This window comes from Hoplias malabaricus, chromosome Y (assembly GCF_029633855.1).
Source record: "Hoplias malabaricus isolate fHopMal1 chromosome Y, fHopMal1.hap1, whole genome shotgun sequence".
Lineage (NCBI taxonomy): Eukaryota > Metazoa > Chordata > Actinopteri > Characiformes > Erythrinidae > Hoplias > Hoplias malabaricus.
The window spans coordinates 37,138,826-37,155,568 of NC_089820.1; the positions used below are offsets into that span (position 1 = coordinate 37,138,826).

The 16,743-nt window shown below is 37.8% G+C and overlaps 2 protein-coding genes across 4 annotated transcripts in view; one reads left to right on the plus strand and one right to left on the minus strand.

Annotated features, from left to right (window-relative positions):
• The window catches only part of LOC136679069 (otogelin-like), a 509,929-nt gene that overhangs the window by 242,654 nt on the left and 250,532 nt on the right, over positions 1–16,743 (minus strand). The window contains exon 24 of the mRNA XM_066657350.1: positions 9,131–9,238. Coding sequence (XP_066513447.1) covers positions 9,131–9,238 — 108 coding nt within the window. The remainder of the gene's footprint in view (positions 1–9,130; positions 9,239–16,743) is intronic.
• LOC136679796 (uncharacterized) lies at positions 225–8,616 on the plus strand. 3 transcript variants are annotated; one of them, XM_066658473.1, is made up of 7 exons: positions 225–2,647; positions 3,103–3,334; positions 4,340–4,608; positions 4,715–4,862; positions 5,706–5,815; positions 6,103–6,238; positions 7,312–8,616. In XM_066658473.1, exons 1-7 carry the CDS (start codon positions 2,432–2,434, stop codon positions 7,533–7,535), a joined length of 1,335 nt encoding a protein of 444 aa, XP_066514570.1. In that variant the 5' UTR covers positions 225–2,431; the 3' UTR covers positions 7,536–8,616. The 3 variants fall into 3 exon arrangements, with proteins under 3 accessions (XP_066514570.1, XP_066514571.1, XP_066514572.1); XM_066658474.1 differs by having other exon boundaries at positions 4,343–4,608; XM_066658475.1 differs by having other exon boundaries at positions 7,301–7,488.

Below are 16,743 nucleotides of genomic sequence, written 5' to 3' on the forward strand. Positions count from 1 at the left end.
AGATAAGCAGATGCAATTACATGTTCATTTCCAAAATGATCATACAGCAGTGTCTTCGCCTTTATATATCCAGTACCATCAGACATATGTTGACAGCTCTTGACGAGTTCATTGGGCTGCCCCCTGGTATACTGTGCGAGGTAATGCAGGCAATCGTCAGCATTGCCTGTTTTTGCTTCTATGACCTGTTCAAACGAACGCATAAAGGCATGGAAGTGCAGAGGATTGCCATCAAAGACTGGAATTTCTCTTTTAGGCAGTAATGAAAGACTTTGTTGATAGACCAGCATACTAGTTAATTCACTTTGTTTCTCCATAATGGAAAAAAGATTTTCACTGGTTGCTGGGCGAACGGTTGGCTGCAGTGGCAAACCTGGGATTGCGCTACATGGTCTTAAAGGATCAGAAGGCCCCCTTAAGAGAGGTGCAGGCTTATCCCTTTTCATGCTTTGCTGCACTGGTTTAACCATAGGCTTCACATTTCTAATAGTTGTATTTCCTTTTAAATTAATTGTCTGTGGAAAAAAGGTCTCTGCGTCAGTATTGAGGATTTCAAAAAATTTTTCCTTCATTTTAAAATATGATTCCATTCCATTGGATTTCCGTGAAGCTGTACTACGCGCAGTGGATCCAATTCTCAGCACATTGACCTTTGCAACAGTTGCGGCGATGTCTGCTTCAAGTTGAAGTTGTTCTTTCTTTCTCCTCAATTTCTCCTCCTGTTCTTCAATTGCATGTTTTTCCTTGAGCATACGTTGACGTGCGAGCAAGGCAGCCATTTCTGCTTCTGCCTTGAGATGTGCAGACGTAGCTGACGATACCTTTGAGCTTAACTTGCTGCCTTGATTTGATACACTATCGGATGGCAACACATCATCATAGATGTCATGCTGAAGATTAGGAAACAATTGAGGTTCCTTTTCAGCGTGGTCTTGAAAACCCATTTCCCCCTCTAATGGGGTTTCTTGGGATGGCACAATGTCAAAAAATGGCCTGCTTGAACATTTATCGACCTCAGAAAGCCATATTTTAACATCCTCAATAAACCCTTTATTGTACTTTATGATGCTTGAAAACCATGCATTTTGCTTATCTTTCTCATCAGATGGAATTAAAGGCAGCAAGGATTCATGCAGTGCACTGGCATCCTCAAACAGATGCATTAATTCATCAAGCTGTGATTTAACCTGTGAATCATTTTTATCATCCTTCATTAGCTCTTTAAGAGACAGAATTACCCTTTTCATTTTATTCACATGCCTTTTTCTTCCTGTCTGAATTATTTCAATTTTATTTGCAATGGCTTTCCCAGTAAGAACAACTGATCTTTTATCCTGTTCAGTTTTCCCAACGACAGATGCAGCTTGTGATCCGCTCATTTTTAGCATTCAAACAAAGAACATGCAAAACCAGCTTAAAGGCGCCTTCAGTATCAGTAGCAATTTCTTAACAGCTCGCTAAGCACACGCAAAGCCACAACACACATGCCAAATTCCCAATGAACTTCAGGCCTACACACAGCTCTAAACGGCAATAGCCACAGTCCAACAACACAACGACAAGCCCGTCACAACATCTTCTCCTGGAAGTAACCAAACTGCGTTCAAACAAGCAATAGCCAAAAAAACAGCACAAGCACTGGTTACATACCACCGTTGTCTTCCCGACTCTCTCGGGCGGGCCGCTTTCGTTGGTTTAATGGCAGTGGTGTGTGGGCTCGCGTCAGCGTTCAGGCTGTACACTGAATCCGGAAGCCTCCGTTGCCGTAGTTTTTTGCTGACAAATGTTTGGCGACTTCAATAGACTTCAGAGTCGCCGAGCAGCTGAATAGGGGAAACGAATGCCCGACGCGTTCTGCTGTTCAAACACCAGTCCAAGCTTCAGTTGATGTTGCTTTATTTTATCAAATCTTCAACGTTCAAACATTAAAGTATCAATGAATCGGTCCACAGAAATCCACGATCGACAACGGTATAAAATCCAATTCAATCAGTTCACAGGCAAAAAATATTTACATCGGCCAAGGTTACAGCGTTTTGGACGGTCAGCAAAAAGTAGGCTTCCCCCATCACCCACTCACTTCCCCTCATCTAACGAGTGAACAGGTGATATTACAGACCATTACCGCCACCAACACCACGTGACCCAGTTAGCGCACGTCATCCCTTAGGTGCACACAAACCCAAAAAAAAACCCAAGCCTATGCCTGTCCTCAACACCCCACTCAAGAGAAAGGTTCAAGTGACAGAAGGCTGACTGCAGTACAAATGAACCCCAGTATGTCAGAAACTCCTAGGTCCAGCAACCCTGTCCCTTCCAGACCTGATGTACACAAATCAGTGGATCCTCCAAGAACCCTGCAGCTACCAATCCTGAATATATAGTATATACTGACAGTGAGCTAGAACATGTTAGAGGGCAGTATTTTGAAATGCAGCATGTTGGCCAAGAAGATGTATGCTCCCTGTCAAAAGAACTTCGTTGCCGATTAGTGAGAAACACAGTGACCAACATGGCGTCAATCATCAGAGCAACAACGTCTGAATTTATGTATCCATCCAAAAATGATGTCCAAGCTATGGCAAAGCGGCTTGTGGAGTATTATCCTATGCTTCGTGACAACTCTGCAAACTGCAGACACAGTTGGGTAAGTGATTGTTCTGTCTGTGAAATGAGTCTGTAACTTGTTAGTAATGTCATAGAAGACAGCCAAATTACTCTGTGATTGAAAACATATTACACCATGCCCTCTAAGTGTTGGTGTAATACCCAGCAGATTCTAACTATTGTGGAGAATAATGGCATTGAAAAATATCTTATTATTTGAATACATATTTTTGAGCAACTCAGTGTAGTGTTTACCTAAGCTGAAAGTTGAAATAATTATTTGTAATCAGAACACAGTTAAACTTCTGTAAACTTTAGATTCATGACTGTTAAACAACAACACATGGACCTTTTAAGGGGCTGACTCTGTATATTACTTTAGATAGAAAAAAAATGTACAGGGCCTTCAGTGTGTAATTAATAATATCTAGAATCTGTTGGGGATATATAGTTAAAATACGTTATTATGTCTTGTTACACATGTTTTGTTTGCAGGAACAGCTTTTCAAGCAATTAATGAAAAGACTTAACAACATAAAAACACCAAAAAAGAGGCAGGGACCTACACCACAAAGACAGAGGAAAAGAAGACAGTTGGATTTTGAGTGTTCTGATGGCGACTCAAGTGAATCCACCTTTAATACATCAGGAAGCACTGCGTCAACTGTAATCTTGGAGAGAAAAAGAACCAGCACACCATCATCAGGGGGCAATGATTCTATTGAAGGTAAATCCATTTCATTTTAAGAATATCACGTTGTCCAGTAATCAAACCTGAATGTGGCTAGAGAAATTGAACCTAATTGTCAACTGAATTTGGAAAACTGGTTGATTAATTAGGTAAGGGGCAATTTCTTGTTCACTGGGGACAGGTAGGGATGAAGAGCATTTTTTTCTTAAATAATTGGAACAATCATTTAAAATCTGCATTTTATGTTTAATCTTGTTGTATTAATCTTATATTACAGTTTTTTACATTCGCTAACATAATTTTTTCCAATCTGTAGTCACATTTATAAAACTCTAAGTTTAGTTAGGGAACATAATTATATCACACTCCTTTATAATTGTAGATTTTAAAGTTGTGTTTATTTCAGTTGTTCTTGAAGAGAAGAGAATGTAATGTACCTTTAGGGAACCCAACTGAACTCTGAACCGCTGTTGTACCTTCAAAGATACATTCACACTGTTTTTACCTTTAGTGACAATGATGCACCTGTACATTATCTTTTTTTCTCTGACAGTGTACATTTATGAATACTTTTACCATACCATGGTTGTCTACCATACAGTAAATATTATTCATTCACCTCTAGATAGTATAAATTACCATAAATGCACACATTTGACCCTAAAGCAAAAAATGTTGTAGATGTCATAACACCTATTGTTTGCTGATAGAACTGAAACATGGAAAGTAAAGCTGTTGCTGGAATGCCATTAACTGTTAGAATTATTAGAGTTGTTTTGCTGTGATTGACTATGTTCCTCTTGGACAGAAAATGTGCCAGTGTTTTGAAAGAATGACTCAATATTGAGGCATGTTTGCCATGTTTTGATAGAGTTTGTGTATGTAGAGAATGTTTTGTTTGAATATTGAAATGAAGACTTGGTATTTAATGAACAAAATCTGGTTTGGAGCAGAAAATTATCTACTTGGCTATGTGTATAAGGTAAGATGAGTTGCTGTGTTATACAGACTGTAATACAGAGTCTTATGTTTATTAAAAAGCAGAAGCTGTTGACCAGAGTGGAGAAGGTATTCATACTGAAGAACTGGAAGGCCATTCTAACACTGACAGTCAACAAAGCCAAGCGAGACATTATCGCACCCTGCAAGAATTGTATAAAAGACCAAAACCTAATAAGGAAGCAGTTTCTCAGCTGCTAGACCTTGAGTTTGATGCCCGTCGAGCCTTCATCAACTCTGACACTTTGAGAGACCAGGACAGGCCAGCTAACATACTGCAAGCATACCCCTGTTTCAAAGAATTAGATCATGCAAGTATTTATTTTAGCTATGTTCCTAACTTGAAGATTGCTTAAAATTGTATTAATTTTATTAAATCTTTGAGTATGATTTTATTTTTCCCATTTCTTATGATAGGTCATGGAAGAACTTGGTCGCATCCTTGACAGACAAAACCCTCAATTAATTTCACATCTGAAGACGCGCTGGGAGAGCTTTTATCGCAAAGCTCAGTTCTATGGGGTTTTTAAAAAGGTTTTGAGGCCACCGACAACACTTGACAAAAGTGAGAAACTTAACAGGATGTACTACTTTTCTGTTATCCTTACAGCTTAACATACACTTAACCCAGATGGTGGAATTCAATTCTGACTTAGACATGAGCTTGACTTTTGTAAAACTAAATGGAATGTTATGATAAAAATGCATTAATACGAACGGACCTTGTTATAGGCAACATTCAGGATTTTAATTTAAAAAAAAAAGAAAAAAAAAACACTTTTAACAAAATTCTGAGGATGTTTCATTTGCTGCTCCCCAGTCCATTTTCATGCTAAATCAATCTAATGTGTTTACAAACCTCCAGTGTCAGTAAATGGGGTTTAAAAAAAAAAAAGTGTCTCGGCCCGGTATGCTAGGCTTTGTTTCTGGAAGCTTTTATTCAATGAATCTACCTTTGAAAAGCATGAACTGATATGAGGTTATTGCTCTATTCTTGCTACATAGATGTATAATATTGACTTATTTTTGCTATAGATGGAACTGACTCTAAATTCAGGAGAGAGCGAACTCAAGTTACAAATGACTTTCTGTGGTAATTCCAACAGTGAATAATAACTTACAGATAAGTTTAACATCAGCCACCTACAAGCAACAATCACCCCCCCCCACGCCCCCCCCCCCCCCCCCCCCAACCATACCATTCCACCTAGACAAATGAAAGAACAGCGTTTTTCCACTTTTGTAGATGTTGCCTTTAACACGCCCTGTAAATTTGAGACACTTTATTAGATTGATAGCAAATTAGTTAGACATCAAATCTATGTCAGATCAAAACGATGAAACTGAAGTCCAATTTTAATGCATCAGTGCAGTGTATAATGTATCATACTGCTTATGTCTCAAACAGTGACCCACTGTATAGCCATGATGAAGGCTCTGCCTGGGATGTTCCCATCACCTGTGGCCCCACCCAAGAAGCTGGGACATCCAAGTGAGGCGATAGTGCATGTTCTTGAGGTAAGCAATTAATGGGAATGCTTTAAGTGAAGTTTATCAGAATCATGAATATAATGATCTGAATAACTAGGAGAGGGATTTTTAATTGCATTTTGTCAAATGATTTCTGTTTGTATATTACTGTCAGAAACAAGTCATGATCCTTACATTTTGGACCCTCTATCCTTGTCCACCTCAGCACATTTTATATTCTTTTTTGATTGATTTTAAACTTTTCTCCATTACAAATTTTGAAAGTAAAGTTCAGTTGAAGTGTTAATAACTCTAATATTTTTTTTATGTTACAGCCCACAGAAGACCCAAACACCTATCTTCAGAGAAGACCTATCTTCAGTCCTGTTTTGATGGTTTGTGATAGCAACTGCATGCTGGCCAATGGTTCTTCACCTGTGACAACATTTCCAAAAGACAACATAGACACAGGTGTGCTTTACCTTCTGGCATACTACTACACATTTCATCTGACCTATCCAAAGTGCATTGCAACACTCCTGTCAGTACTTCAGACAGAAGTCCTACAGGATGCCATTCATGATCGAGATGCAACTTCATCCTACAAAAAAGCCTTATCTGAGTGGAAAAAATTCATTGGAGAATAGGGAAATTCCATTGGCCATTCAGCAATTGCTGTGTTGCAGTATTGTTACAGTAGGGGTGTAATAATAGCATATAATTCAGTTTGATTCACAATATTGAGATTATTTGACATTCTCAGAATATTCTAAACATATTATGGTGGAGAGGGGTGTTGGTTGTCATTGGTAATTAGACAAAACAACTGCATTATATTTCATAATAATAATAAAACCCTTCTAAACAATGCACATTTATCTTATTTTTACATTAGGCTTCCAGAATTTCTTGGTGCATTGTCATACCCGAATAAAGTAAAAAGCATAATGAATATGTTGTACACACTTATGTAGTGCCTGTTGGTTTCTTGGTTTTTACAATGCATCTGATTTGTTTGTAAGCAAGTGCTATGCATATTCTGATAATAAAGCTGTTCATTATTATATTTAATTTTCCAATTTGTTTCTCATTTCAAGAAGAATTTAAAAAATGGTGTCTAATTTTAAGCATTATATTTTTAATTTAAGAAAATGTAAAATATATTTATATTTATTTTATTACAATATTTTCCATTTTAAGGTTTAAAGTGTGCTCAATGTTTCTAATTTAAAGTAAATTTTTACCAAATTAGGTTTTTTGAAAGTAAGATTATTAGGCTAGTTTTGGTGATTTTTGAATCATTATTATGAGATGGAATCCAGTGATTGTTACTTAAATCTAGCCATAATGCCTCAAATCAATACAATTTTTACTTATTTCAAGATTATAAGACCATTAACAATGCAAGATATTTTTTCTAATTTTAAGAAATCTTAACAAGATAAATTTACTCACTATATTGGCAGATAATTTTACTTGATTCAGGTAATTTTTTTCTTGATTTGTGTTTATTTTTCTTATTTTTTGACATAGATTTTTTGCAGTGTACCTCCTCCTTTGTGCAAGGAGGAACAGTGCCAGAGCCCTGCAAAATTACCTCCAGCAGGCCACTAATATCCATGAGGGTGGTGTGAGGGCCAGGCATTCACAATTGGCCAGTAATGGTGTGGGGTGGCATGTGCTAGCCATAGGTACACTGACTGCCATTAGGTACTGGGATGAGATCCTCAGACCCATTGTGAGACCATATTTTGGTGCAGTGGCCTAGCTGTTTGTCAGAAGTTCCTGAATGCTGAAGGTATTGATGCTATGGACTGGCTTACCTGTTCCCCAGACCTGAATCCAATCGAGCACATCATTCAGCAACATTCACCAAACTTTCTTGCTACAGCTCACATTGATGTGCCATCATGGATGAACGGCATTACCTGAGCAACTTCTGTGGATTGTAGACACATACCATGCTACCTCTAGAGGTGAGAGCACTGACAAAATGCAAAAGTGACCAAAACATCAACCAGAAAGGATGAGAACAGAGAAACGGTATGTGGTCCCCACCTGCAGAACCACTCTTTTATAGGGATTGTCTTGCCACTCACATTGCACCACAGACTGTCCAGGAATTGACTGATGCTTTAATCCAAGTCTATGATCCACTGCCTCATCAGGAGCATGTCCTGGCATTGTAGGGAGGTCATACAGGCACATGGAGGCCACACACACTACTGAGACTCATTTTAACTTGTCTTGAGGAATTTCCACTGAAGTTGGATCAGCCTGTAATTTGATTTTCCACTTTTATTTTGAGTATGATTACAAATCCAGACTTCTATGGGATAACAATTTTAATATACAAAGATCATTTTTATGTTAATTTGTTCCCAACGCATTCCACTATGTAATGAATGAAGATTTTCAAGTGGAATATTTCATTCATTGAGATCCAGGATGTGTAATTTTAGTGTTCCCTTTATTTTTTTGAGCAGTGTATAACATGCACACACACATGTGTGTGTCTGTGTGTGTGTATCTTGTAATTGAATTAACTGTTTGGTTTGGTAGCTAAGGAAGCAATTTATTTTTAACAACAGGCCAAGTAAAGCAAAACTGCATTTTTCTTTCGGTAAATGAAAACATTATTTAAAACCAGCATTTTTGGGTTAAATTGGCTCATCTTGAACTATACCTAAAATAGGGTGTTGACTTGAAACAATCGATCAAGACACATTAAATTTGCAAATGGAGAACAAATTGGTACTGTTCAGCAAAGTAAAGTAAACCAGCATTTTACCTAACAAATAAGGGTCGATCATGGAGTAAGGATGATTTGATGAGTGATATTTACGGATTTCAAATCTGTATTAGCAAAAGAGATGATGCAGGGCCATTTGTCTTTCTATTCATTTGGGTGCTTTGGCCCAGATTTCTTAGCATCTGTTTTTTTTTTTGTTTTTTTTTGACATATGAGGTTTTTTTTTTAATAAAGTTAAATTGAACTGTGAAGATTTTAAGTCATTTTTCAAACTTCAATATAATTTTTTAGCTCATTAATACCATTGTAGGTTCAGTTAACCTTTCAGCAAAATCCTCTAACCTAGTTAATTCTATAAGCTGGAATATTGAATGGTGTTACAGTTTTATCCCAATTAAATTCACACAATGCACTGCATTTCAGTGTTAAAATGTTTTACATTGGATAATATAGAGCAAATAGTTATTAAATATAATAAATGATATGGAAAACGGGTTAAAACTACAATACGTCTGTACAATACTGCATTTGTCAACTAGACATCTTGAAATGCAGTTTTATTAATGTTGAATTAAATAATGTTAATGTGTGTATATTAAATGAATACATACCACTGATGACAGGGAGAGGATACTTTGTCTCCTGGGTAATATTCTTTACCCTTCCATAAACATGGACATGCAGCAGGCTCAAAACACTCATCACCGTGCTTCAAAAGTCTAGAGGGTAAACACACATATTCATGCTAAACATGCTGTTTTGTGACATGCAAATAATGGGAAATGTATTCCTATTCCTTGTACTTAATTGTAGACTGAAGGATTAAGATGAAGAAAAGAGTTCCAGAGTATTATTTTTAAAAACATTATATATATTTTGTGTGTGGCATAGTAATCTGAGAACAGTCTTGAGCCCAATAAATGTATAACCTATAACAACAGGGAAAGAGAGCAGATAAGGACTACAACTAAAATAAGAACCAGGCCATACAAATATCAATGCCAAGGCAAAGATAAGGGAAAACAAGGGAATTAAAACAGACCAGGAAGCAAACAGACAAAGGCTGAGTAGAGACTGAAGAAACAAAAGAAAAGAACTAAACTCTATAATAGAGTATTAACAGGCCATATATAACACAACACTAACAATGAAAAATAAACCATGAACACAGGAATATCAACAGCAATAAATACCTACAGAAACTAAATCAACAACTACGAAGAAAAATACATTAAGAGAGAAACAATAGAACATTCATTCATTGTCTGTAACCCTTATCCAGTTCAGGGTCATGGTGGTTCCAGAGCCTATGTGGGAACACACCTTGGAGGTGGGGGGAAATATACATAACAAATAACCACCAGGAAACTTCAGAGACAACGATTACAATACACAATCACTATTAGAATAACAAAACCAGGACTGAGAAAGCCAGAAACACGGAAACAAACTGTTTAAAATTTAGAGTGTAAATGGTGGTTAAGTAATCTAGAAAAGGGGTAGCCAACCTATCAAAATAGTAGCACACACATATTACTACCAGGAGCCACAACCTATGTATGTGCATACTACAGCAACATCAACAGCAAACCGAGACTATGTCAACACCAAGAGTTTTAATTCCAAATGCTCAAATAATCTAATTTTTGGGAGTATACTCCTCTTAACTATCTGTTTACTTTGACTTTCTTACTTTTAACTTTTACTTACATACTTTCCAAAGCTCTTCCTGTAAATAGAGAATCTGCTAAGTAGGATTATCGAAGCCAGACTTTGAAAATAAATTTGAATATTTGAGGTAGAGTGTCAACACGCTACTATAAACCAGTCTCCTCACACTCCTAAACGAAAGCATTCTATCTTTCCCACAACCCTGTGATACAGTGGCGGAATTTTATATATAAAATCAGCAAAACTAGATTATTAACTCTAAAATACTAAGTGTTAAAGATACAAAAATCCAGATGTCAAATAATTTCCTTATATTCAGACACAACTGAGGTTCCTATTCTTGGTCTTAAAAAGTTCTAGAAGTAAATTGTCTAACTTCATGTTAAATTTGAATAATTTCTTTCTTTCATCTGTGAAAAACCATGGTGTCACAATTGGTTCAGATCTGTACTTTGATAACAATATAAGCAAAATTACTTTTTGAGATACTAAGTCAATACTATCTCATTATTTTGAGATTCTATGTCAATATATTGGTGTAGTATGATATCTCAGAAAAAGAAGCAAGAGTACAAGTGGAGGAGGAACAAACTGAAATGATTATCTGTGTGATTTTGGATTGTTTTTGACAATAAAAAAAATACAAACATATTTTAGATACTATATATATATATATATATATATATATATATATATATATAGCCAGAATACTATTTTAGGGCTTCAGAGCTTCAGTAAATATCCAAATATTCATGGAGGAGTGGGGAGTTATATATTGTTGCCATTAACAAAATTCACTTCCGACCCCTGCTTTAATATCTCTTTCTCCAAGCTGCACTGTGCTCACTAGCTATGTTCGTTAACTAAGGGCACAGGGTATAAACAGTTTAACCAGTTTGAGCTGAGGTGCTGTAATTTCAGGCATAAAGCTGACAAAATGAACTGTTTTGTCGCCTCGCTTCGTTGTAGGTATGTTGTTAGGCTGTTTTATATGACTTTTATATGGGGTGGGGTGAATCCCCGCAACCTGAGGACGCCGCTTCGTGCTCCTAATCTGTCTAAAGCACAGGCCTCAGCTCCTGCCAGGATCGGCCTTGTGAACGCCAGATCACTGGCAAATAAAACTTTTATCCTGAGGGACTTCTTCTCTTCTCAAAGCCTGGATTTTCTTTTTGTGACAGAGACTTGGATTGGTGCTGGTGAGTACAGTGCTCTCGTTGAACTTCTGCCGGCTGGCTGTAGTTATTTTAATACCCCGCGGACGTCAGGTTGGGGAGGAGGAACGGCGACTGTTTTTAAAAATAATTTTAAATGTAAACAGCGCGCTGTATCACCCTCATTTTCCAGTTTTGAAGTCACTTTATTTGAGGTGGGCCGCTCTGACCCGGTGCTGTGTGCTGTCATCTATCGACCCCCTAAATACAATAAGGATTTCATAAATGATTTTTCTGATTTTTTGGCGGGACATATGCCGAACTATGATCGCATCCTTATCGTCGGGGACTTTAACATTCACGTCTGCTGTCCAGATAAACCGCTGGTGAAGGACTTTGTTAACATCATTGACTCTTTTAATTTAGTGCAGTATGTGTCCGGGCCCACACACGAACATGGACATACCTTAGACCTTGTTCTGTCTTATGGGTTGTCTGTGTTAAATTTAGAGATCCATGTTAGTGGGTTTTCTGATCACATGCCTGTTTTATTTGATGTTGTTTTCTCCTGTGCTGCTTTTAAACCTTGCGCTCCTGCTCGGCTTGGTCGGAGTTTTAACTCTTTCACTGCCGGTCAGTTCACCTGCGCTTTCGACCAGCTTTGTCCTCCTCCTGACTCAGCCTCTGTTAATACGGAGGAGCTCAGCTCCTGGTTTCACTCCTCCTGCCGAACCATACTGGACTCAGTGGCTCCATTAAGAACTAAACAGCCCAAAGTTAAACCTGAGCCCTGGTTCAATGACCAAGCGCGTGCAGCAAAGCAGAAGTGTCGCAGAGCTGAACGCCGATGGAAAAAGGATAAGCTGCAGGTTTCATTTCAAATGTTAAAAGACTGCTGGCGTTCTTACCAGAGCACCATCAAAGAGGCTAAGAGAGAACACTTGTCAAATATTATTATGGCAAATTGTCATAAGCCACGTGTGTTATTTAAAACCATTGACTCTGTTCTTAAGGCCCCTCAGCCTGTCTGTTTGGAAGCATCTCCTGACATGTGTAATGACTTTCTGCACTTTTTTATTGATAAGATTGTTACTGCAAGAGCTCTTATCACAGCTCCTGCTGTTGACCCCTCTGACTCTGCCCCTTGCTTGGCTGTGTTTGATAGGTTTGAGCCGGTGACTCTGTCGCACTTGGAGGATGTGGTCGGCCATTTAAAGCCCTCAGGTTCTCCTTGTGATGTTTTGCCTCCTCACTTTCTTAAAGAGATTTTTCATACTCTAGGGCAGCAGGTTCTGGCCATTATTAACAGCAGCCTGTCTTCTGGTGTTGTTCCTGTGAGTTTTAAACATGCTGTAGGTCAACCCCTGCTCAAGAAACCTGGCCTCGACCATACAGTATTGGCTAATTATAGGCCTATTTCCAAGCTGCCTTTTATTTCAAAGATCTTGGAGAAAGTTGTTTATGCTCAACTGAAATTATTTTTGGATGAGCATAATATTCTGGAGGTTTTTCAGTCTGGTTTTAAAACCTTGCATAGTACAGAGTCAGCGTTGCTCAGGGTTTTTAATGACATTCTCCTGGCCAATGATTCTGGGGACCATGCAATTCTTGTCCTGCTGGATCTAACTGCTGCTTTTGACACAGTGGATCACAACATTTTAGTTTCCCGCTTGCAGCATCTAGTCGGCATTTGTGGTAGTGCTTTGGACTGGTTTAGGTCCTATCTGACGGACAGAACTTTGTGTGTGAGTTTTGCTGGCTCAGAATCCTCCTCAGCTCCCCTATCATATGGAGTTCCACAGGGCTCAATCTTAGGACCCCTCCTTTTCTCACTTTATCTGCTCCCATTGGGCTCTATCTTGAGAAAACATGGCATTGCATTTCACTGTTACGCTGACGACAGCCAGATATATGTCCCTTTAAAGAAGAAAGATGCTTTCTCAATTAAACCACTGTTGTTATGTCTCAATGACATTAAAGACTGGATGGCTTTAAATTTTTTACATTTTAACGAAAACAAAACAGAAGTGATGGTGTTTGGTCCCAGTGGTCCCTGTGAAGCCCCTCCAGTTGATTTGGGCCCCTTGACTTTGTATGTGAAGCCAACTATCTTAAATTTGGGTTTTAAGATGGACAGTGATTTTAAATTGGACCGCCAAATAGGCACAGTAGTTAGGTCCAGCTTTTTCCACCTGAGGCAGCTGGCAAAGGTGAAGCCAATTCTCTCTTACGAGCACTTTCAAACAGTAATCCATGCCTTCATCACATCCCGATTGGATTACTGCAATGCATTGTATTTTGGAGTCAGCCAGTCCTCCCTCAGACGTCTCCAATTGGTGCAAAATGCTGCTGCCCGACTCTTAACGGGATCACGTAAGAGGGAACATATCACTCCCATTCTGGCCTCTCTCCACTGGTTGCCTGTGCATTTTAGAGTACATTTTAAGATTCTTTTATTTGTTTTCAAATCTTTAAATGGACTCGCCCCACCTTACCTCACTGAGCTGCTACACCCCCACGTCTCTGCTCGGTGCCTCAGGTCAGCTGATCAGCTGCTCCTGGAGGTGCCGAGGTCAAAACGTAAGCTCAGAGGAGATAGAGCTTTTTCAATTGCTGCGCCGAAACTGTGGAATAGCCTATCATTACAGATTAGGCAGGCTTCTTCACTTTCGGTTTTTAAAACTTATCTTAAAACCCATTTTTATTCCTTGGCTTTCAACTCAGCATGAGACGTTTGTTTTCTTTTATTAATTTTATTAGTGTTGTTTTTATTTAAGTTATTTATTTTTCATTATTGGTTATTTTATTTTGTTTTAGTTTGTTTTATAAACATCTTTTGTACAGCACATTGTTTTAACTGTTGGTGTTTTTTAAAGTGCTCTATAAATAAAGTTGAGTTGAGTTGAGTTTATATGAGTTTTAGGCTTCATTTGCACAAAGATATATATGGAGTGGGAGAGCACTGTTTTTACTGCTGGAGCCTCACTGTACATTGAGTGGAGCATTTCCTTTATCAATAACCACATTTAGAGAGGCAGTAATAACATGAAATGGTATCTGCATCTTACGTTTGGGTGACAGTGGCATATGCCATTGACATAAGCATATTATGTACGGATGACAGCGGCATATGTCGATGGCATTGGATTTTTTTGTTTTTGTGATAGTGGTATATGTCGAAGTCATCAACATTTGTTGTTGTGACATAAATTCCATCTGCCAGGGGAGATTCTTAATGTGAAAAAAGCTTAACGTGTCTTAATGTACTAAAACAATGATCTAGGAGCACCAAAATTTTCTCAGATACTACTGATAATTAGTGGTCTCTGCTGCTGAAACAATTAACCTGTAACTCAAAAGGAAAGTAAAACAAAATAGGTTAAGCTTTTTTCTTCCCATTTAAACCCATTATAAACAAACAACTTAACGTGGCCTAATGTACTAACACAACGACCTAGGAACACCAAATATTTATTAATTACTAAGGATCACAAGTGCTCTGTATTGTTGAAACAATAAAGTGGTAACTTAATTACATTAAGCTTTTTTCCCATTTAAAGTCACTATAAGGAAACAGCTTAACATGGCTTAATGTAATAAAACAATGATCTAGGAGCTTAACTTTTTTTTCAATTACTACTGATCATAAGTGCTCTCTACTGTTGAAACAATTAACCTGTTACTCAAACTGAAAGTGAAAAAAATTAAGCTGTTTTCTTCCCATTTAAACCCATTATAAGCTTAACGTGGCATATATATGCTGTTATTTTTTCATGAATAATTTCAGTTTACTTATGATCAGTAGAGTTTGTTAAATGTAACAATTTTGTGCATGTATTTGGTATCTTGTTTTCTTTCCTGGCTCTTTCTTTTTCTCTCTTTCTCTCATTTACAATGGTAGACTGAACTGTCACTCTTCATTGACCTCATTGGCTGGTTGGGATTTGCTGCCAAACACTTCCAGGCTTCCAGGGATTGGCTGCCAAACACTTCCAGGTCCAGCCAATCCCAACCAGCCACAACAGCTTACTGCTCCTAAAAGGGTGGGGCTTAAAGGTTTTAAGCTGCACCAGGAAGTTAGAAAGGTAGCCATCTTTGGGCCCACTTCTTTGGTTGGCCATTGTTTTGACTGTCTGGTCGTATGGTTTTGTGTGTTTTATTGTACTTAACTTGAAGTCTGTAAAACTAGTTTAATGAGGTCTACTTTATATTAGTTTTGTTTTGCCTTGGGGTTATTGATGTTGTTGTGTTTGCACCCTTGTTCTAGTCCTCTTAGTTTGTCAGTTTGTTTCTGTCTCCCTAGGAGGGTGAGAGCACGCTATATGTGCGCACATTTACATGGTGCACACGTAGTTTCTGTATTGTACAGATGGTAGAGGGCAGGTACCACCCCTTGTATTTTCTTTATAGAATATAGTTATAGTGTATATTGACATAGCTTAGGTGTTAGTCTTGTTATTTTCATTTCTTTGGTACTGTCCATGTTCCTCCCACCTAAGGTTTGTCTATCTGTCATGTGTTATTGTTGTATGATCTTTGTATTAAAGTAATGTTTGTATTCCCTAAGCAACTTGGTCTCTAGCTTTGGGCTGGCTTCTCTTTTCCTCCTGCACATTTTGTTACATTTCCCTTACTACTACCACCCTAGAACCAGAAGCCCATTAGTAGGGGCGTAACGGTGATTGAGAAAAATTTAGTGTTCCTGTGTCATTGTTTTAATATTTTAAGCCACTTTAAACTGTTTCCTTATAATGGGTTTAAAGGGAAGGGAAATTTTTTTTTTTTTAAACAATATTTACCCCTTAGCTTGCCATTGTCTCCAGTACACAGTCTTTTCACAATTTGTATTTCAGGATTATGCCAAAGTGAAACATATGGTTGCTTAAAATGTGACCTATAAAATATTTTATTAAGTTTAGCCCAGACAAATTTTGAATTAGACAATATAGGATTTGAGTTTAGCTGATTCAAACTGCATTGTGATAGGATGTACATTGGGTGAAACAGCAACGTCATGCTTTGCTCTATAGTTACCCACTTTAAACTGGGATTATACTGACACCAGTGTTTTGACAACTTGGCTGTATCAAATGATAAATTATACATCCTCACATCTGGTAGACCAAGACCAGCTCTATCTCTTCAGGAACATGTCTTACTCAATTTACTTCTAGGCCTCTTGTTCTCACAAAGAATATCTTTAGCAATTTTGTCCTATTGGCTAAAAACAGATTCTGAAATATTCATGGGGATCATTAATGTAATGAGGGGAAACAATTGTAGGAAGGAACAACTATACTTTTTTTTCCATTTGTCCAAATTGTCTTTCATCTTGTCCAACAAGGGTTCATAATTTAGCAATATTACTTCCAGATTTCTACTCAAGTTTTACTCGAAAG